Consider the following 23,639-nt stretch of genomic DNA (forward strand, 5'->3'; position numbering starts at 1 on the left):
CTCGTGGAGGGCGAAAGGAGGCCATTAGGCTTGCAGCTTGTGATGGTCTCTCTATAATTAGGGATGCAAAGGAGGACTTTGATTTTATTTATTAGCCACCATCAATAAATACTAATAAAAATGCCCTCCAGCTAATTTTTTTTGTCTGTTCATCTAATAGGATTAACTTTACCAGGAGAGAAATAGTATATTGTAAATCAGAATCAATTTGAAGTTGAGCTAAGCAGCTTAGTTTCAAATTTTGTATTATCTGAGTGGAGATTTTTAGATTTAAAACTTGTTTCGATCTCTCAACTGGCAGTGGTTGTAATATCAATGATTAAAACAGAAATTTTAAATCTGGCATCCAATTCATAGGAAACAGTTTTGCAAGTGTATAGATATATTTGCTGTTTACAAAGGTATTGAAAAATGCATTTGGCCAAGGAAGATACAAGAATGTACGACAACAACAGAGAGCCTCTAATGGGTGCACAAGAGGATAAACAGAAATCATTTCTGGGTCAAAGGAAGGAAAGCACAGGAACTCAGCCAGAGGGGAGAATATTTCAGTATGATATTGCTTCATATTATAAGAAAAACACAGAGCCAAACAAAAGCAGTCACACCCACAAGAAAATCCTAAACAGTTCTACAGAAATACACAGAAAAAGTAGACTTTGTTAGCAGAAAAATCCACCATGTAAACTCATCACCTGGTGGCAATATTGAAATATTAACTTAGAGCTTGTGTGTCTATGAAAAATGAAGCGCCACAAAATTTTAAATCGCCTTTACAGCACCAGAAAATGAAACGCCTTGGTGAATCTAGTCTATGGCTTCTTCTCTCTCCTAGTTATCACATTATGCACTATGATATCTATACTGTACCTAATGTATTTCCAGGGGCGGTTAAGCCTCAGTGCAGTCAACAACTGTGCTTGCTTATGTTCCCTTAGGTACAAATAACTGCCTTAAAACATTTCAAATGAAGGTCATTCACTTTGAGAATGAAACAATAGCAATGTATACTTTCTTAATCTCCTGTATGAATTTCCTTTCATGCATTACATTTTCATCCCTTATTTCTTTTGTCTCATTTCATGTCTCCTATTATAGCAGTTTTAATATGCTTATTCACCAATCTCTCACTGGAACTGCTTCAATTCACTTACTGTAGGTAATTAGCTTGGTGTCTTGAAGTCTGCGTTATCTGTAGCTCAGCCTGTTTCATTTGCTGCAGAATCTTTTACTGCTATTCTTCTGCTTAGTCTACAGTTAAAAAGAGAACCAGGACAAGATCTATGTCTAAGTATAAGTATTGTGGAGCTTGACCTGTTTGTCATTTTAAGTAAATCTAGGTAACATTTTTTATGCAAAAAACATTTCAGCAGAAAAATACAGATTTGGCAACACCAAAATTTTGCATATTCTTGTCAGTTTAACAGAATCATATCAGTTAAAAAAATCCCCAAAATTCTAAGTTTGTCAACACTTTTGTAACAGAATGTTTCAATTATTCATAATTTCCAGTGTAGCAAAGAAATCCATTATTCCCCCAGCTCTAACTTTAAGCACTGCATCATTCTGTTTCTCTCATGGAAAAGGATACAAACTTGGTGGCAGGTGCCCTATAAGAGTCATGAGCAAAGCAAATCAGAAAAATGTAGGAGTTCAGATAGGCAAGTATACATCATACATGTGAGTAACAAAATAAGTTGAACAGCAAAAAAAAAAAAATCCCTAAGCATATTAATTTGGAACTAACCTGAGCTCAAACTCTCCTAACTCAAGAGCTTTCTAAGTAACTGTTTGAACTACATGAGCCCAGAGGGAAACAATTATAGATTGTGACATTCTGTGTCTTCAGTCTATTAATTGGAGGTTGAATCTTTGTCTCTGATATCAGAGCTGCATGTTAGTACATATTTGTATGTCTGAATTTCTTGTTTTAGAGCTAATTAGTTGTAGATGTCCCATATGGACCTGAACAAAATTGTTACATGAAGTAATCAATTCAATGCTGGTCTAAAAAAATCACCTCGTTTAAATTCTATAAATCAATAGATAAAGCTTAATAAGGGCAGGTAAATGATATAACAGGAGAAGTGGTGAAGAGAACACACCACTGTGTGGTGGGGGTATGACATAAACCTAATTAGAATTGAATAGGTTTGGGATGATTATTGTAAGCAGCCATTGAAAGACATTAGGAAGTCTCTTTTTCTGACATAGAATTCAGGTTTTAGTGTCCTGACATATTTCAATCCAAGCTGCATCTTTAATGCACCGATATAAAAACCTCTCAAATATTCAGCAACATTGATCACAGGTGAAACTTTACTCCTGATGCCAAACTGGTGCGATTTTCCTAGTCCCTCTTGGTGTGCAAAAGTTTTAGTCTTTTTTCCTTCAATTTTTCAGCAGCAACAACTAATTTGACAGTTGAAAACTGCTTCTCCTATCTGTGGCCCAACTTCTTGGTCTAGCAGAAAAAATTGTGAACATAAAAAAAAATGTAGATATCCTTTTTAGAATGCTTCTCCTTTCCTCTTATCTACCCTAGGGTGGAGTTCTGTCAGACCCTTATCATACTTTGCCTATTTTATAAATCACCAGATCCCTTCAATGGAGCTACAACAACTGAGGATGCAGTGAAGTATGTCTGAGGATACTAGACAAATCTGACTAACAGTGATCACTTATACAGGGCTCACTGTATCTTAATGGTCTATAGCAGTGGTTCCCAAACTTGGGATGTGGCTTGTGTAGAGAAAGCCCCTGGTGGGCCGGGCTGGTTTGTTTACCTGCCGCGTCCGCAGGTTCAGCAGATCGCGGCTCCCAGTGGCCGCAGTTCACTGCTCCAGGCCTATGGGAGCTGCTGGAAGTGGCACGGGCCGAGGGACGTACTGGCTGCTGCTTCCAGCAGCTCCCATTGGCCTGGAGCAGTGAACCACGGCCACTAGGAGGCATGATTGGCCGAACCTGTGGACACAGCAAGTAAACAAACCAGCCCGGCATGCCAGGGGCTTTCCCTGCACAAGCAGTGGAACAAGTTTTGGAACCACTGGTCTATAGCATGTGCTGAACCAACTGATTATTTAAAGCATTGCATTTGATTCCTGAATCATAATTATAAGCTAATGAAAAAAATCTTGCTGCTTTTAAAAACAGGTGATAGAACTAGATTCTACAACCTCCTGCAGCAATGAATTCCACTGGCTGAATAAAGTCATATGAAGTGGTAGCATAAATCCTCTTACTGGTTTTAGAACACACCTACCCATTAGATCCCAGTTCTATTCCTATTTAAGTAAATGGCAAAAATTCCATTAGACTTCAGTGAGGGTAGGATCAGGCCAATTGAACATTAAATTAAATATTCTTGTTTCTTTATTATGGGACAGTGTACAAACGAAAGGCTTTTCTGTGTGTGTGTGTGTTTGGGTTTTTTTAATCCTAAATATCTCAATTAAATTCTCTCTCATCCTACTCCTTTCAAGACAAAACAATCCAAGGCCTAGATTTTCAGAAGTAAGTGTCTCAAGTTAGCATCCTAAATCCATGTTTAGGTGCCTTACTAAGGCTTTAGAATCTTAATTTTAGAGACCTAATATCTTCACCATTTTTTTTTACACTTCCTTTATACGTAAGCCCTTCTCTAACTTTAACCAAGTGTTTGTTCTGAGGGTGGTTCTGAACAAGCACATATTTTAGGGAAGGTCTTAAAGGTTAATGATGCATGCGTTCCTCAGGGCTTGGCTACACTGGCACTTTATACCACAATAAAGCTTCCCAGATCGCTCTACCTTAGTCCCCGTCCACACTGGCAAGGCACGTAGAGCGCTCTGACTCCCTGGCTACAGCGCTCCTGGTACTCCACCTCCATGAAAGGGATAATGGCTGTTGCGTATTGGCTGAGATGCCCCAGGGCCAGTGTAAATGGGGAGTTAAGTTACAGCGTTCTGATTGACCTCCCAAAACGTCCCATGATCCCCTTAAGTCAAGTGGCCTCTCTTCTCTTCTCTTTGTTGTGAAATTGGCTGAGGAATGTGGAAGTGCCTTTTCAGAGCTCTGTTTCAGATGGAGGCTGCTTACCTGCAATGGGGCAAAGCAAACGTTTACTGAGTGAGTGAGAGGCAGGGGGGCTAGGGGGATCTGAACTTACAAGACAGCATGCTAATAATACACTCTTAGCACTCCAAAAACACACTCTCTTTCTCCCCACATACACACAACACACTCCACCCCACCCCCCTCATTTGAAAAGCATGTTGCAGCCACTTGAACCCTGGGATAGCTGCCCATAATCCACCGCTCCCAATGCCGCTGCAAATGCGGCCACACCAGTGCACTTGCAGCTGTCAGTGTGGACAGACTGGAGCGCTTTCTGTAGTGCGCTCTCCGAAGGCTGGTTTAACCCAAAGCACTCTACAGCTGCAAGTGTAGCCATAGCCTTAGTCACATTTTCCATGTGTTCCTAGTCTCTGCTTTTGTGCACCTACTTACTAGAGGCATGTCTGCAAATTGGAGAAGCAGCCATGGGTGGGTGTTTTCAACTCAGTTACATATGGCTTACCTGCATGTGAACTTTTTGGTGAATGCATGTGCTTGCCTGCTATTGTACAGGTATGTATGGATCTCCAATTTTTTTAAAGTAAATTGGTCCCTATTATTTACAAGTATGTTCTTAACTGTCCTTTTATGAGGAAATTCACAAAAGCAAGTTATACATGCACATCAAGGCAAAAGATATCTAAGTTTTTGTATTGTCTTTCATTGCAAAATAACAGTTCCTTAATTCCCTCAAACTTTTATTTTAGCCCATAGAAAGAGTCAACTTCTTTATAACGCAAGCTCCTAAAAATGCAGTTTCCAGTTTGCCAGTATAAATTCTGGTTTGAGTATGCATGCTTGCCTATATTTAGAATTCTGAACCTATATGCCCCAGGATTTTTGTATCAAAAATGCTACTAAATTTAAACAATATGAAGATAGTTAAAATTCACTATGATGTGCACGTGTGCTTTTTCTGAGAGATGAAATTCTGCAAGAGAGGCATAATAAGAAAAAGAATGTAACCAAGTATATTTATATTTACTGCAACAAAAAAGCAGCTACTACTGCAAGAATAGAAAGCAACCAGACAAAAGACAATAGTCATACCTCTCATAATGGAGTTTTCTTTGTTTTTTGTGACTGCTGCAGTCTATGCTCTGAGTTCCAAAGACCTTAACTTTCCATCCAATGCAGAATAAGATTGTGGTTTTTTAGCAGAAACAACAGAGCCATCTATTGGCAAACCAAAGGGAACAGCAAAGGTAGTAAACTGTTAATCAGGTATGTCTGCTGCTGTTGTGACAAAAGATTGCAAGTTCAGTAGATTACACACACTTCACACTTGCTCTCCAGTATCGGGGTACTACACTTTGGTTCCTCTCTCCACAGAGTAAGCCTGCTTCATATATTACCACCTTTCTCAAGGCCTCCACAGTAGAAACAGAACTCTATTTACTTTGTTTTTGCAATTTGGACGCTCCCATCGTGCTTCTTATACTTTATCAGACCAAACCAACATAGAACTTTGACTAAGAATCAGTTTGAAACATGTTTCTTGAGTCAAGTTACTGTCCTTCAACAACCTCTGGTGTGTAACACCAGCTGGCAAGTTCTAGCATTCCTGAATGGCAGTTCCTTTGAGATAAACATGGTTTCCATTCTTCTAGTTCAGCACAACTTGTTATCCTTTATTTAGGCATTCAGCCAGATATGCTATTCTTGTAGCAATATTTATTTTCCTAGGAAACATATCCACATGGATACATGTATAGTTGCTGTTTGAATACCTGCAGGAAAAAGGAAGGGATTGGAATGGGAGAAAAAGAGGAGCTGCAGAAAAACCAGTGAGTGGAACACAAGATGAACAAGTAGCTGAAGAGACAAGGAAAGGCAAAGACAAATTGAAGACTCAAAATAGTGAGGCTGCAGAAAAGATGAGAGAACCACAAAACAGGGTTGATAGGCCCTGAAACATTGTATGATCTGTGCAGTGGAATATTTAAACAGTTTTACTATTTACACAGCAAAAATGACCACCATGAAACTTATGTGGTTATCTACATAAATTTCACCTTTCCATTTCAAGCTAGGAAGGTATAAACACTCAGGGCATCCAAAGCTACCAAGTGTCCCCCAGTGGGTGAATAATGATCAAGCAGCATAAGGTTGTGCTTGGGCCTGGTAACCCACCATGTAAAAAAACAAACTTACTACAGAACTGAATGTCAGGAGTCCTATCAGTATGCAGAAGCCTCAAACAAAAGAACAACTTAAAGTGAAGAATATTACAGGCATCAGTCAAATCCATAAAGAAGCCCATGTTCTGAAAAGTCCCTTGCTTGAGGTCAGTAATGAAAATCAGATTTTGAACATGAGAACAATGTATGAAACTACTTAAGCAGCTTAAGTAATTAAAGAAAAAAAATGATAGACACCATCTTGATGTCTTTGGAATCAGTTAATGTAGATGGACAAATTTGAACAAACTACCCTTTAAAGAAACAAAACGACCATCTATTCTGGAAATACAGTTGGTAGACAAGAAGCTGGCACAGCAATCCTAAATGATGCAGAGCAGGCACTGACTGGAAATCAGTCAGTCAATGAAAGAATTCAAAGCTCACTTTCAGACTAGATTCTTCAAAGTAATGCAATGCTTTGCACAAACCAACAAAAAACAGATGAGGAAGATGTTCTTTTATGATTTGTTGCAGGATGTGTTCACAGAGGTCCCAGAAACATATCATATTGACGATAAGTGATTTTTAATGCAAAAGTTGGAAGTAACAATGATGGGTTGGATAAAATTATAGGAAAGTGTGGCAGGGTTTTGAACATGTAACAATATGGTGAATGATTAGTAGAAATGTGCAATGTGCACAAATTAGTGACAGGTGGAGCAATATTTACTCATAAAGAAGTCCACAAAGCAACATGGATTTCCCCAGATGGTATATTTAATGAGCATGTTTCACAACTCATTGGCAGATATACATGCATACAGAGGAAATGGTGTGGTCAGTGACTATAACCTGTGTATCACTAAATTGATGATCAAGTTAAAGAGAATAAAAACATGCATTAACAGCGCAAAACTGAAAGACCCAAACAAAAAAAGTGAAAGCAGCAAAGTGAACCCGTCCTTGTGTTCAAGCTGAAAACCAGTGTTCTAATGGAATCAACTGAAGAAAACCAAGAAATTGATACTCTGTGGGAAAATGGAGAGTACGGTCTAGAAAGTACAATGCAGTTCTAATAAAAAAAAATCTAAAAGGGAACAATGGATTAGTGATGCTACTTGGGCAGCAGTGGAAAAGAGAAGAAGTATAAAGCAAAAAACTCATGAATGCTAAGACATGAAGAGGCGAGCAATTGGCAAGAAGAATACAGAGCTTTAAATAGAATCAGAAGGGCTAAAGAGAAATGAAAGGGCATATATTCATAGAAAAATCTCAAGAGGCTGAAGGCGGTAGTCAAAGAGGTGACCTTGCAACCTTGCGTAAGACAACCAAACATCTAACAGGAAATGTTAGCAGTACTGGAGGCCCTATTAGAACAGAAGCAAAACAAAAGAAAAGATGTGCAGAACATTGGCAGGGTGTTTTAAATAGACTAAGCCCAACCAAATGGCTAGAAATATGTGATGAAGAACAACAAGAGCTTGATATTGATTTAAGAGATATTACAATGGAAGAAGTTAGAAAAACCATCAGTAAACTCAAAAATGGGAAACCAGCTGGAAAGGATATTACGGGACAGATGCTTAAAGCAAGTGATGAAACAGCCCTTAAGACTTCACTTATGTTTTTTGATAGAATATGGAATGAACAAAAGAACCCAGCCCAGTGGAAGAGAGGTCTTATAGTAAAATTGCCAAAGAAGAGTGACCTTGCCAACTGCAATAAGATTTCATGGAGTCTAAGACCTGAAGGGATCATAGTGATCATCTAGTCTTACTTCTGTCTAACACAGGCCATGAACTTCCCCCAAAATAATTCCCAGAGCAGATCTTTTTAAATCAAGATTGAATGCTTTTCTAAAATTGTTAGTGATGGAGAATCCGCCACAACATTTGAAAATTGTTTCAATGATTGATTACGCACTGTTCAAAATTTACCTCATTTCCAGTCTGAATTTGTCTAGCTTCAGCTTCCAGTCATCGAATCATGTTATAACTTTCTCTGCTAGATGCAAAGAGCTCAATATTAAATACCTATTCAACATGTAGGTACTTACAGCCTGTACTCAAGTCACCATGTAACATTATCTTAGTTAAGCTAAATAGACTCAAGGAGCTCGATCACTATAAGGCACATTTTCTAACCCTTTAATCATTCTCATGGCACTTTTCTGAACCTTCTCCAGTTTTTCAACATCATCTTCTTGAATTATAGACATCAGGACTGCACACAGTATTCCAGCAGCAGTCACACCAGTGCCAAATATAAACAAGGGACTCTTGAGTAGGAAAAGAGAGGTTGTTTATGTACCCCAGGACCACATTAGCCCTTTAGGCCACAACATTCCACTGGGAACTCATGTTCAACTGATTATCCACCATGACCCCCAAATCATTTTCAGGCTCACTGCTTCCCAGCATAGGCTCCCCCATCTTGTAAGTATGGCCTACATTCTTTGTTCCTAGATGTATACATTTATATTTACCCATATTAAAACACATATTGTTTGCTTGCTCCCAGCTTACTGAGCAATTCAAATTGCTCTGTATCAATGACCTGACTTTTCATTATTTACCACTCTAATTTGTGTCATCTGCACACTTAATCGGTGATTATATGTTTTCTTCATAAATTAATGTCATTCATAAAAATGTTAATTAGCATAGATCCAAGAATAATCCCCAATATCCCACTAGGAAAAAACCCTGACTCCATAATGATGCCCCATTTACAATTACATTTTGAGATCTATGAATTAGCCAGGTTTTACTCTATTTAATGTGTGCCATATTCATTTTATATCTTTAGTGTTTTAATCCAAGTGTCGTGCAGTACCAAGTCAAATGCCCTACAAATGTCTTATTGATGTATTAATCAGATTTTGTACTTTTCTTACAGTTCCCATTTGGCCCAGAAAGTTAGGTCCAGTAGTTTCATTTGTAGTGCAACTGGCATTTCACTAGAAGCTATATGTTGCACATATAGGTGTTGTAATTAATGCACCACACTCAATTCATAGTGCCTGGGCTTGTATTACATCTAATTTTGTAAGTTCTGATTTTGATGTTGACTCAAAAGCTTGGCAGTCACAGTCAACAGCTGGTCTGATTAAGGCTCTGTATAGCATTTGATGCTCTCTCCCCCCCACACACACCCAATTAGTCCAGGAAGACTTTTAAGCGGGTGAATCCTTCCTGTACATTTATTTTTAACATAGTTCATATGAGTACCATATGATACCAAAGTAATTTAGTATCAGATATTATCCCTTTTAGCTGTATCTAGTTGTTCTCCATATGGATACAGTTTACCTTCCGTTGTAAGTTTCCTTTTTATAAATATCAATCCTTTGTTTTTAGCAATGGAGAACTTGAAACCCCATGCATTTCCCCAGTCAGAGATCTCTCGTAATGCTTTATTGATTCTCTTTCCACCACCCCAATAGTCCTGCACCTAACCCACAGAGTACAATCCCATGAATAGAGTGACAACCAACCCTGGTGCTTATTTGTTTTGGGAGAGTGTTTAATATTAAATAAGGCTGGGTTGATAAAACTCCCTGTGGTGTACCCTTTAAAATATTGTATATAGTCAGCATAACTTTCCCAACTCTGACCTGCATGGTCCTTTACTCAAAAATTCCCTAATCCAGTCAGACAGTCATCCCCTTATCCCTAGTGCACCTGCTTTGTACAACAAGCCTTCCCTTGATAGCATGTCTTACACCTTTTCAATATCCAGAAAGCCAGCTGTCATGAAACCCTTGTGCCTCATACTTTTTGTATTTGTTTCTAATTTAATGATGTGACCAATGGTGCAACTTCCTCTCCTAGAACCACTCTGCACCTTATCTATAATTTCATTGTTTTCCAAGGAAGCAACCAATCTTTCATTTACCATTCTTCCCATAATTTTACCCAGACAGGACATCTATTGGTCTATAGGCATCCATTTTTGTGGATAATTTTCCTGGTTTTGGTATTGAAATTACTACTTCATGTTTCTATTGTACTGGTAATGCACCTCCTCCTCCCCCGACACTCCCATCATCCCCCCATGTTACATAATTCCAAAAGAATCCTCAAACTACTTTCAGAGAAATATTTAAATATTGTTAGATATATTCACTATACCTTGGGAAGTTTTCGTGCTGATATCAATAGCATTCATTCAGTTCAGTATCTTCATGTTTACCCCAACTACATAATAGATCATGACCCTCTTCAACTAATTGTCTTTTAATCTGGTGGAAAACTGCACTTGGATTTTCACCATTCACCCCTCAAAGTTTCTCTAAAACTTCTGCTTTCTTGTTATCAGAACTTCTAACCATATTAGAATGTGGCTACTCTTTGTCTGAATTTCATTCATTTGTTTAATATGCCTGAATATTTCTGATGTCTCTATCTTACCCTGGACAGTACTTCCTCCAACTCTGATTTTTTTTAAATTCTTCTTTCTTCTTTTATACTTCATTAGATATTCACTATTCACTGTATTTTATGGGCTTGGTTCCTTTCTTTAACTGCCACTTTTCACTCCTTATTCCACTGTGGAAGTGAGTTTTTAGTTTTGAAGTACTTTAGTAATCATAGGATACAGCTACAGTAGCTGCTGCTATTAATCCCTTTATCATATTATCATTGAAATTCTCTGTCATCACTCACACATCAAGTATTCACAAATTCAGTCCATTTTCTTGTACAGTCGAACCCATTTATCTCGACCTCGGTTAACTTGCCAATCCTATTAAGTCGACGTTTTAGAAGTGGAACCGCCAAACTCCCTCTTTGTCTTATCGGTTTCTCATCAGTTGTGTCGATTCTTTAATCTCACCGAACCCTAATATCTCGAGCACAGAAGAGCGCCGAATTTGCCACTAACCGAGGTCGAGATAAATGGGTTCGACTGTAACTCCGGCGGCGGCCCTGCCCGGCTCCTGCCACATCCCTCCCCGGCCACGCGACTCCTGCCCTGGCCCCGGCTCCCCAGCCACGCGGTTCCCCAGCCGCCCGGCTCCCCGCGTCCCCGACCCACCGTGTCCCCAGCCGCCCGCTCCCCGGCTCCCCAGCCGCGCTGTTCCCCAGACGCCCGGCTCCCCGCGTCCCTGGCCGCCCGGCTCCCCATGTCCCCGGCCGCCCGCTCCCCGGCTCCCCAGCCCCGCGTCCCCAGCCCCGCGGTTCCCCGCGTACCCGCCCGCCCGGCCCCACTTCGCCGGTCCCCGCTTCGCCACCCGCCCGCCCGGCCCCGCTTCGCCGGTCCCCGCTTCGCCTGCCGGGCGCCCGCCCGGCCCCGCTTCCCCGGTCCCCGCTTTGCCGCCCGGCTTCGCCGGTCCCCGCTTCGCCGCCCGCCCGCCCGCCCGGCCCCGCTTCCCCGGTCCCCGCCCGGCCCCGCTTCCCCGGTCCCCGCCCGCCTGCCCGGCCCCGCATACCCGGTCCCCGCTTCGCCTGCCGCCCGCCCGCCCGGCCCCGCTTACCCGGTCCCCGCTTCGCCTGCCGCCCGCCCGCCCGGCCCCGCTTACCCGGTCCGGCTTCGCCTGCCGCCCGGCCCGCTTACCGGGTCCCGCTTCTTTGGCTGCCCGGCTCTGGGTCCCCGTCCACGGCCGCCCGGCCCCGCTTCACCGTCCCGCTTCGCCGGATCCAGCCACATGCAGGCACCGCGGTAAGGGGGCAGGGAGGGGGTGTTGGAGAGAGGGCAGGGGAGTTCAGGGGTGGGGGGGTGGATAGGGGTTTATCTCGATCATCGGTTATCTCGACGCTTTTTGGCAAAACCCTAGGCCGGCGACATAACAGGGTTCAACTGTAAATAGCTCCCACTTAGCTTTCTTAAAATTACAGGTGGGTGTAGCAGGCTTAGCTCAGAGGCAAGCAGGCCATAGCCAAAGACTCTCTGCAAACCCTGAGGTGGCTCTTTGAGCAGTCCTGGGGCCTGGCAGCCAAGCCACAGTTCATCACCCCCTTCGGCCCCCAGCATCTCTCAGGAGGCTGGAGAAAAGGGGATAGATAGGGAGACCTGGGCTCTCACTCTGCACCAGGTCCTGTCCCAGGGCCTAAGGGGAGAAAAATGAGGGGCATCTCAATAGTGTCAGGGCTTCAGCCAGGGGGGTGGGGAAGCTTCCCAGCCCACCCTTAGAGTTCACTTGTCCCTCTTTAGTCAGAGGGATTCCAGCCAGGCCTTACTCATAGTCCCAGTCTTTCCCCTGTAGAGTGCTCTGCCTCAGTAGCTGAAGCCTGTCTGCCTTCTTGCAGCTAGTCTCTCCTGCCAGAGCTCACTTTTAAGTAGGTGCTCCATGGGGTGCATGCCCAGTAGCTGCTAAGGGGTGGGGGTCTTATTGTCCCAACAGTGTTTCACCACTTTTCTTACCTTACCATGGAGTCTGTACACCCCATCACAGTAGGCAATTTTCCATTACCTTCAACTTTACCTGGCCCTTGAAAAGTAAGAAGTATAGGGAAATGATCATTCTTCATTCCTTCTTTATATATTTCCCAGTTGTATTTACTTACAATATCTGCTGTTATAATTCCCAGGTCCAAGCCAGAAAAACTACCATTTACTGCATTAAAGCTAGTTGGGGTGCCATGGCTTAAAACCACTAGATTGATTGATTGTTTGTTTGTTTTCATAGCATGTGCCATTTTTATCAGTTATCTTACTTCCCACACTTTATGACTATTTAGTTTACTGCATATAATATATGCTTTCAGCATTCTTCACTATTTCTTGTAGCTCTGAACTTTTTAATTCCCCACGCAAGTTATAGATATAAATCCTTTCAAGAAATATTTCTCTTCTGCATTGGGATCTCAACGGCATTATACTCTAGGCTTACTTATTCATTCTCTACTGCATTGTTTTTCAATCTTTCCCTTGTGAAAGTAAAAATGACTCCTTCTCTTCCCAGTTTTTAGACTTTCCTAAAGGACACAAATTCTGGAATTTTAAAGACAGGCTTTTCAACCAGTGATGTTTCCTGAATATACACAATATCTGGTTTAGTTTTCATTTCCAGGATATTTTCTTTTAGTTCTTGTCTATATGCTATCAAACATTGAGCATTCCAACAAAAGATTGTGTTCCCCATACTAGTCGTATTTCAACATTAGCCTCATTCAAAATTGCATGAATACAGTCCATTGACAAATTACTAACAAATATTTTCCACTGTAAATTTTAATTTTCTGATTTTTTCATTTGTTCTGTATGATTTGTCACTTCTATAATAAATGCATTAAAACTTTTTTCATTTTATCACCACCTATTCCTCCCAGTGTTTATCATAGTTTGTATAGAATGAGGCTGTGTCCACTATTCCCCTTTTCCTGTGCTGATTGTCTCTTCCTTCTCCACCTGATGCCTTGAGTCTCCTTACAGCTTCCACATAAGATACATTAACAATTTTTGTCTTTTGTATCTCTTCAGCTTGTCTTGCCAAACACATCCCCCCTGTGCCAGACTGAGATTACCACTGCAGTGAGTACATTTGACCTTTGTCTCTTCAATACAATTTTCATAGGAATCCTCTCCCTAACATTTACAATGTCTTGTTTTCCCTTTATAAACAGTTGCTATGTGCCCACAGTGTTGGCACTTTACACCTTAGGGGGGAGGATATATGGCTTGGTTTTGAATATCTGAAACCCTAGTGTTACTTTCTCAGGTAGAGTCCCTCCCTTAACTGTAATTAGCAGTGCTGTTAAATGCTTGCTTTCTCTCCTCATTTACTAATTAATAGCTTACTTGCTAACACTTTACCTTCTCCTGTGCTTGTGATTATCCCATCATTGGTCAATTCTAAGAGCACTCCATATATTAACCCCTTCAGTTCAGTCAAGTCCTTTGATAGCTGGCAACTTATTTTATATTTCTCCAGCATTTTGGTTTTTAGCACTTTATCAGGTTGCTCTTCATTTTTACATTCAACTAAAAGATCCCCAGCTTGCAGCCTCTTGGCTCTTACAATACCTCTATGCTTGTTTTAATCTAGTCAGCCACTTTTCACAGGGTTAATGTTTTCTAATCTTATTTCTGTGGCTTACAATTATAACATTTTGGTTTATTTTCTCTCTCAGCTTTGCTTTTTTGCTGATTGTGCTTCTACTCTTTTCTTTTCCTGTTTTGTATCCATTCTCCCACTCTAATAGACTCATTTTCTTCCAGAATGATTTTACTTGGGATCAAAAAATCCTCCATCTACCCCAGCCCTGCTAGCCCTAAGTATCTGGGCCCCTCAAATCTTGCCTTCTCCTTTTTAAATCTCTTCTTCCAAGATTGGCATGCCTCACAGGTGTGGCAGCATGGGTCTACTTGAACTCAAAGCTGCTGTTTTACTCCTTTTTCACTGGTGTGGGGTTTGTACACCCTGTCACAATTTGCTTCCTTACTAATGCTTTGTCAGTCACTAATTATGGATTTTTAGCATCCGCATCAATGCTAAAGGGGCTGATCCTGCCCAGGTTTTTGACCTGTATAAACTCATGAAGTTAAAACTGCTGAAAGAGTCACTATTCTGATCCAAGGTCAGAAGGGACCACTGTGATCATCTCGTGCGACCTTCTGTATAACAGCCACAGAACTTCCCCAAAACTATTCCTAGGACATATCTTTTAGGAAAATGTCCAAGCTTGATTTAAAAATGGCTAGTGATGGAGAATCCACCATAACACTTGGTAAATTGTTCCAATGGTTAATTACTCACTGTTAAAAAAGTATCCCTTATTTCCAGTCTGAATTTGTCTAGCTTGAATGTCCAGCCATTGGATTGTTGTACCTTTTCTCTACTAGATTGAAGAGCCCATTACTAAATATTTGTTCCTCGTGTAGATATTTAGACTGTAATCAAGTCACCCTTAATCTTCTCTTTGTTAAGATACACTCAAGGAGCTCAATCTATTCAACATAAGGCATGTTTTCTAATCCTTTAATCATTCTTGTGGGTCTTCTCTGAAACCTCTCCAATTTATCAATATCCTCCTATGAACACTCAATACCTCTCAAACACCCCAAGCCTATACTGCCCAAAAATCCCTCTGGGAATTCAACCAAGTGCATGACTGTTTACTGCAACTGAAGCAGGAGTGGCTAGCATTTCCATTAGCTCTGAAGAGCCAACACAGATAAATTTCTACTTGTGTGTATTCAGAGGTCTGAGTCAGAAGACCACTTTCCAAGGTACAATGCTACAGAACTTTGTATTGTGTGGGTTTTTTCTGTTTGATTTTTTTCGCAAATAATTAAAATGTAAGAATTTTTTCCCATTCTGTAGATATTACAACCATTTAAAATTCCTGATGGTGGTGCCCTATCCTACAAATTGAACAAGAGACTTTACAAGTACTTCCAAGTTTATTTCTCAGTTTTACTGTCCTTTCAAGTGTCACTTTGGATGCCAAACAAACACCATAAAAATGGAACATAATATTTAAAAAAATATCCAGCTGGTGTCCACAATGATATTAAGTAATTTCAGCAGGTACCAACTTGCATTTCTGCAATAGATTAAGTTCTATCTATTGTACAAAACAGTTCAGATTGGCTTTTGCAAAACTGAAAGGGTTTTTTTAAGTGATAAGGAGCCATAATAGGTTAAATCTCCACTGATTGTAATGAGGTTTTTTCTTGAGCTAAGAATGCAGAATTGTACACTGTGAAGTACAAATTTATTTTCTGCTTTAGGGAAAGGAAAAACAAGACAGTGCTTACTTCATCGGAAAATACTATATGCATCAAGAACTATTTCAGACGGTCTGTGCAGAATTTTAAGATATCAGCTTGGAGAAATTATAATCACAGATTTTTTAAGCAAATTTTGGACAATTTTTGAGAGTCCCTAAAACCAAAAATATATCTACAGATAGTATAGATTTTTATTTTATTAATCAATCTTATGTCAAAAACCCATATATCAAAAATTACGGGTCTTTGAGAGTTCCAGATACCAAAAAAAAGTAGTAGTTTTTAGCAGATTTCACCTTTCTCAGGAATCAAACCAGTTTAACAAAAAGCACTATACCGCAAGCAGCTTTTACAAGCCACACAAGTGTGTCAATTGCGATATGACATATGGTATGATTAGGAAGTTCTGGCTGTAACACTTCAAAATTGTGGATGTTGTGATTAAACTGAATCATGAAATTACTGTCATGGAAAGCATATATGTATGTAGATCCACCATGCATTTGCAGGGTTGTGTCATGTCTCTGCCAGGCCATAGACAAGGATGAGTGAACAGTACTTATTGATCCTCTCTCCATTCAAAGTATAACACCTGGGGACAATGGGTTCACTCTAGATGGGAGAAGACACTTTCTCCTCTTGTCTGAAGGTGGGGAGAGGAGTAATGGAAAGTTACCTAGAGCGGAAGAAATGAAGCAGGTGACCCCAGCAGACTCTATAAAGGGACTCATAGGGAGGAACTGAGGAAGAGAGTCTTTTGCACCAGATTATGATGAGGGAGGTTGCTGCAGTAGCAGGGTAGGAAAGGGGGTGGAGGACTCTGCCTGCCTGGCTAATAGAATACAGAGGGTTCCCCCAAGGACTCCCAAGTGAAGGGTGAGCTGGTGAGGACCTTTATACTTAGGATGTTTTGTATAGCTTTGTGTAATCTTTAATTTCCTGTGCTTTACATGATTAAATACAACAGATGGGAAAAGTGCATGGGTGTTGGTTGCTTCAGAACTACTGCATGCTTCAGGGAGCTAAACTGTAAGCCAGAAGTCTCACACTTTTGGGACAGTGTTCTGGGAGAGGGGTGTGTTTGTGTACTGGGGAATCTGAAGGGTTAGCACTGCGCCCAGTGGGGCTGTGCAGTTTGACAGCAGGCTCCAACACTCAGAGGATGGGGGTGCCAGAAAAAAGGTCTGTGCCATGAGTATGTGCCGAGGGTCCCTGAAATTAGGGCAGTGCCTGGACTCTGTTCAGGCACCAGGAGCTTGAAACACCCTGGGGTCCAGAGCACAGAGGTTTGCATTCCCTTCATAGCAATTCTAGTGAGTTACCAGGAGGGGACGCTTAGTAAGATCTGTGATGTGTTAAAATTGAAATTTCATGTTCATTCATCTAAAATGTATGCTAGGTGACTTGTAGCACAGATAGCAAGACATAGGGTAATCCAAAGAATTTACAATCTACATTTAGATACAACACATAAAATCACAGTGGAAAAAATGGGGAAAGGGTAGATGGGAGTTACAGCAAGACATAAAAGAATGAATCAGCTCAAACAATGGATCATCCTTCCCTCCCCGCCTCACAAAAACACACAGAACAGGAGGTCTTAGCATTTGAGTGCTAACTTTACAGTCACCTCGAGAAGTGTGGAGCTGTAACTATGTAAGTGGGTCAGTGTAAAGAGAGCCTGGCCAGGAAAGCCAAAATCAAAGGAGAAAGGACAGCTAAACCCAGGGGATCTCATGGAGTTTGGGTCTCCATGCTACTTCAGGCACTACTGCAGAACTGAAGGACTGCTTCTCATTCGTTCTCTGTAGTACATATGCACTGCCTCTGGTCAATCACATGATGTACTGGGAACTTACTGCAACTTATGATGACATATTCAACAAGCTATACAGCTTTGAGAGGAGAGTCTTTGTGCATCTGCAGTACAACTTCTTCCTTCTCTGCCTGGGCACCTCTTCCCAATGGCAACTGAAGGTGCAGGTAGCTCTCTCAGAAGGAGAACACAATCCACTTTCTCCTATATGCCTCATAGAATCATAGAAATGTAGAACTGGAATGGACCTTAATAAGTTATCTAGTCCAGCCACCTGCATTTTTGTCCTTTAGTTATTGTTAATTCCTTGAATTGCCATGTCCCCAGTTATGCTAAGCAGTATGCACATCCATAGTAAGAATCAGTTCATGCCCCCAAAGAGCTCACGGCTTAAATAAACAGGACAAACAGGAAGGAGAGAGGTAGCATTATCTCTATTTTACTGATTGGAAAACAGAGAAATTCAGTGACTTGCCCAAGGTCACACAGGCAGTCCATAGCAGAGCTGGGAATTGAACTTGAGTCCCAGCCCAATGCCTTAACCACAAGCACATCCCTTCCTCTCCCTTTTCTGTTCAGAATTAGTTTTGTTCCTTCACACATTTTGTGCAAGGGAACATAGGGACCATATGTGATAACACTGATAATTATACAAATCAAAAAGTTATGTTAACATTATCCTGTGGGCAAGTATTAGACTAAAAACACTCTCTAATCCCACAATGAAGACATTGGATGCATGTGGCCAATAAATGGGGTGGAGGGTATCTTCGCCACATCCTGGTTGCTGTGTTTATTTTATGTTAACAGAATAGTCCAACAAAAAACAGAAGATCCACCATGAGACCTTCTCTCTTAGATTCCAGACTCTGTTTCTGTGTCTTTAAGAGCTGCAGTTAGAAGGAAGAGGTAGTCCAAAGCGGAGAATTATGCTTTCCAGCTATCTGAGCTACAGTCCTTAGTTGTGGATGCCTGGCTAGTCCCAGGTTACATGGTTACTCAGTGGCAGGTTAATAGGATCCATCTGCCAAACAAACCCTCTTGTTTACCGACTAGTAGTGGTCCTTGATAAAGGCCTATAAGAAAGGGTAAGTGGGTTTCTTTCCCCAGGATCCAGCACAGGGTGGCAGGGGCTGATGACACAAAAAGTTCCTCTTCTGAATCCCAAAGGCTCAGTCAGTGTACCCATCAGAGTACCAAGACACAGAATGCACACAGACACAAATGGGTTAGGTAGAAGGTGATGTTATTCATTATTGGTACTTCAAAGTTAAGCAGAAACTTTGAAGCCAACCCACAAAGCAAATAACATCTCATATACATTAAAAACAAAAACAGCATTATATACCAGATTTAAAAATAGATTTATTTCACCATAGTAAACAATATTTAAATCGAATAGATTTTCATGTAATAAAATGTTTAATGCTAAAAAATTGTGTTTACTAAGACATGTACACCTTATTTTAAGTTTTTTACAGATACACACCCTATTATTTTAAAGATTTACTCAAGGTTGCAAGGTCCCAACTGGATGTACTTTTTTCTATCAATGTGTTTGCATAGTCTTTCATTGTGTATTTGTATTCAGCAAACATAATTAAATCCCTTTTTTAGAAAATAATTAGTGCAGAAGCACTTAGGAGTAACCTCAAAATAATGAGCTAGCACACATCTAACAAGTAAAACATTTTAAGAAAAGAGATTTTATTTTCAAAATTTCCAGAGTGTATATCATGAGAAATGAAGCTTTCTAAAAAATATATAACAAGAATATTTGACATCATCCTTTTGGATATTGTCCGAATTCAAATGCTAAGGCACCCAGTTGAACAAACATTTATTATTTATAAGTTTGTTAGTTTTCCTATAAAGAAAACTACTCTTTACTTTCTTTTCCTACAAATATATTTAAGATTACAAAAAGTTATCACAATTTAAACTTTTAACCTAACTTGTTCAAAATAGATTGAGAAAACAGAAGTGCTTGTTTTTTTCTATTTCTTCCTACTCAAGAAACTATGGTATAAATAAATTTACATCAATCAAATCTTAAATGTTATTTAGTAGCCCAAAACATTGATACAAGTTATTCCTGCCAGTTTAAAGTAAAATTGACAGCTCCCTTTAATACACCCATTTACTATTTTGTTGTCCTAAAGTCTGTCTTCTTAGGGTGTAATGTTGCCTTTATAGGCAGTAACAATTATTCATGTTTATTCATGCTTTTTTGGGGTATTCCAGTTCAGCTTTTATGTCATCCTTCTTGTGTTCTACTGATAATACTGAAATTTGCTTAACTCAATGAATTATAAGACATTTCCTATATTTACAGTATTTTTGATTGGGTATACGGAAAGTTAAAAATAAAAGTGTTAATAACCCAATTTCTTTCCTGTGATATTTAAAGGTACATTGTTGAAATATAAAATTTCCTGAGTTTGAATTAATGTTACACAAAATATCCACAAATATTTAAAATCATTTTAAGCTGTTTAAGAACTAAATCATGTTCAGATAATGCTGCACTTAAAGCTGTCACACAGCTTATCTTTCAGTAGCTGTGTATATTCTTCTTGGTTTCTTTTAAAGTTCCTGGTTTTCTCATAACAGTTTTACATGTGAACAGCAGACACCGTTTCAGCATCCTTTTGCAAAGTTGCAGAATCGTCCGGTGGCGGTTTATATAAGCAGAATGCAGTGACAATAAAAATGATAGTGATGACTTTACAAGCTGCACCTTTATATGAAGAAAAGTGAAATTGTTTATTGTTGAAGATCAACTGTCAATACATATAGTTAGTTAATTGACAGAGCTTGTGAAAGCCTTACATTCAACTTGATGGCATCTCTCTGTCTGTCATGCCATAACTTTTAAACATCCCATTTGATCAATTTCAAAATTATCTAGACATCTATGACAAAACTATTGATTTGGGGGGTAAATCAGACAACCAAAAGGGGGACAATGGGGGGACATATGGAGACCCTGTCATCTGTTTAGCACAGCCCCAGCTTCAAACACCTCTGCAACTGTCTACAGATCAAACACCTGGTCCACAGCACCTGTTAATTCCTATAATACCTGTCTCATCATGGTTCATCCTCCCAATAGAGTTTAACATGTTGACACTTGAATGACTTATCTCCCAAACAAATAATAATGCGGGGTGAGTGGCATACAAAGCCTCTGACACAGAGGAATGTAAGGGGAAATGCAGGGATGTAATGATCTCTTGATGAGTGCAATGAGTTTGGCCAACAGAAGCTATAAATATGTGACCCCATAGTTCGTAAGAGTGCCACAAAGGTATAAAGCAAAGAACTAAAAATATTTACTTCTAAGTTGAAAGTCTTAGTGTAAACTTGACTCAATACTATAGCTCCATACTATGGTACCCATTAATGGCAGAAAGCATGCTTATCCATAAAGCTAATCAAAAGTCCCCTAAAAACAACAGGAGTCTTTCCATTGACTTCCAGGAGCTTTGGATCTGGTCCCTCATCTGCCCTCTGGTTCTCACTTGCTGTGAGAACTATAATACTCATTAGAATTCTGTTCTTCTCCTCCACTCCAGGCTGTTCAAGACAATAAAATAATCTTCCCTTTTTGCTTTACCTACAGTGCCCCAGATTATGTCCATTCATTGGCTTCCTGTCACCTCCTGCACTGTGCTGAAACTCTTCATCCTCACTTAAGATGTTCTGAATAATCTTCCTGAATACACATCCTCCTCTCAAGTACACTTCACAGTTCTTTTGACTTCCTGCTCACCCTGTTTTCCAATTCTTAGCTTCATGTCCTCATTCATCAAAAGTCCTCTATATCCTTCCTCAATTCCCTCCTTAAAGGTGATGTGCAAAGGGAAAACTATTGAGTCTGTGCTCTTTTTCTTTCCTCACTCCTCCTGATGTACAATGTAATCCAGATCTCAGTCCAAATCATGAAGCAGAGAGCTTCAAATATTAGGAGAACTATGGGTCACACAAAGTTGGCCAGCTATTCAGTAGAGGAACTTTCTAACTTGTTTAGAGACCAAAACTAACTTAAACTGGCCCACTCTCCCCTGGTATCATTACTGTCAAGTCAGGCTTTATGTTTCTCTACTTTTTAGAAAACCTGTTTTATACAGAAAGCTAACTTTAGAAGCAATGGCAACTGATCAATTAGGGAAAAAACAAAAATTAATTTATATTAATCTTTGCAGACAACTTTTCTAACAAAAAAAGTCCATATATGACACATTGGAAAAAAGCACCTGGATAGGGAAATTATCCCAAAGGAATGAGGTTTGATCTGGAAAAGAGGACCAGCAACATCAGTTTGTAGCACAATAAAAAAATTGTCTTTAAGATACTGTTTCAATGGTACCTCACACCAGTCAGGTTAAAAAATATAGATAGACTGAATGGGGATAAATGTCTAAGAAATTGTGGCGAAAGAGATTTTATGCATCTATGGTGGGCATGTCCATTCATTAGAGAGTCCTGGTATACAATCCGTAATCAAATATCAAACGTTGGATATTTATTACCAAATGATCTGTGGGAATGGTCATACTAGAAGAAATGAAAAATTATTCTGTCATCTGTTGGTAGCTGGTTGGCTATTGGTAGCATCTTATTGGAAAAGAAAAACAGCCGAACCATAGAGGAATGGCTTAAAAAAATGGGAGGTGGAAGTCACGGAAACACATACATTAACACACTAGTCATATACCCAGCAAAATAGCAGAGAACTGATAGATACTTAGATATTTGGTTACTTTTTATTCAATATTCAAAGTATATTCACCTGCCTCAAAAAACCCACATACCCTTTTTTTTTTACTTAACACTTGATAGATATGCCTGATCTAAATATCATAATGATGGTAATACCTTGTTAAATAGAAAGATCTGATGTTTAAATAGACATTATAAAGACAAGAGCTAGTTGTTGTAATTATTGTTTTGTTTCTGTTATTTATATGGCATGGATTTGTAAACTTGATAAACTTCCTAAATAAAATCAATAGCTTAAAAAGATAATGCTTAAAAGGTATTTGTTAAAGCTGGTGGGGAGGATTTGTTTGTTTTTTGTTTGTTTGGGGGGTTGTTTGTTTAATTTTCAAACATTGGTAGCTAAACTTAAACATCTAAATAGGTAGCCTCATTGCCAAAGGGGATGGTCATTTGCATCTATCTTTGAAGTCAAAAGGTACCCGAGTACCTTTAAAAAATCAGATGAAAAAAAGACGGTTACTCACCTGTAGTAACTGGTGTTCTTCGAGATGTGTTGCTCCTATCCATTCCATTGTAGGTGTGCGCGCCGCGCGTGCACGGCTCTCCGGAATATTTTTACCCTAGCAACTCTGGCGGGCCGGCTGGCGCCCCCTGGAGTGGCGCCGCTATGGCGCCCATTATATACCTCAGCCGGCCCGTCCGCTCCTCAGTTCCTTCTTGCCGGCTATTCCGACAGTGGGGAAGGAGGGCGGGTCTGGAATGGATAGGAGCAACACATCTCGAAGAACACCAGTTACTACAGGTGAGTAACCGTCTTTTCTTCTTCGAGTGATTGCTCCTATGCATTCCATTGTAGGTGATTCCCAAGCCTTACCTAGGCGGTGGGGTCGGAATGAGACGTGGCGGAGTGTAATACCGCAGAGCCGAAGGCTGCGTCGTCTCGAGACTGCTGCACCAACGCGTAGTGGGAGGCGAAGGTGTGGACTGAAGACCATGTGGCCGCTCTGCAGATGTCCTGGATGGGAACATGGGCCAGGAAGGCGGCCGACGAGGCGTGCGCCCTGGTCGAGTGTGCAGTGAGTCGGCACGGGGGGACGCGAGCAAGCTCGTAGCACGCTCGTATGCAGGACGTCACCCAGGATGAAATCCGTTGTGAGGAAACTGGCTCGCCTTTCATGCGCTCAGCAATTGCCAGAAAGAGCTGG

At 40.4% G+C, this 23,639-nt stretch overlaps 1 protein-coding gene across 2 annotated transcripts in view; it reads right to left on the bottom strand.

The window, feature by feature from the left end:
- Positions 1–19,052: 19,052 nt before the first annotated feature.
- The window catches only part of LOC123373338 (solute carrier organic anion transporter family member 4C1-like), a 108,658-nt gene continuing 104,071 nt past the window's right edge, over positions 19,053–23,639 (bottom strand). For both annotated transcript variants that reach the window (XM_045022330.1, XM_045022329.1), the window contains one exon: positions 19,053–20,449. In XM_045022330.1, the coding sequence (XP_044878265.1) occupies positions 20,325–20,449 (125 nt within the window). In that variant the 3' untranslated portion in view covers positions 19,053–20,324. The remainder of the gene's footprint in view (positions 20,450–23,639) is intronic.

This window comes from Mauremys mutica, chromosome 6 (assembly GCF_020497125.1).
Source record: "Mauremys mutica isolate MM-2020 ecotype Southern chromosome 6, ASM2049712v1, whole genome shotgun sequence".
In the NCBI taxonomy this organism is placed as follows: Eukaryota; Metazoa; Chordata; order Testudines; family Geoemydidae; genus Mauremys; species Mauremys mutica.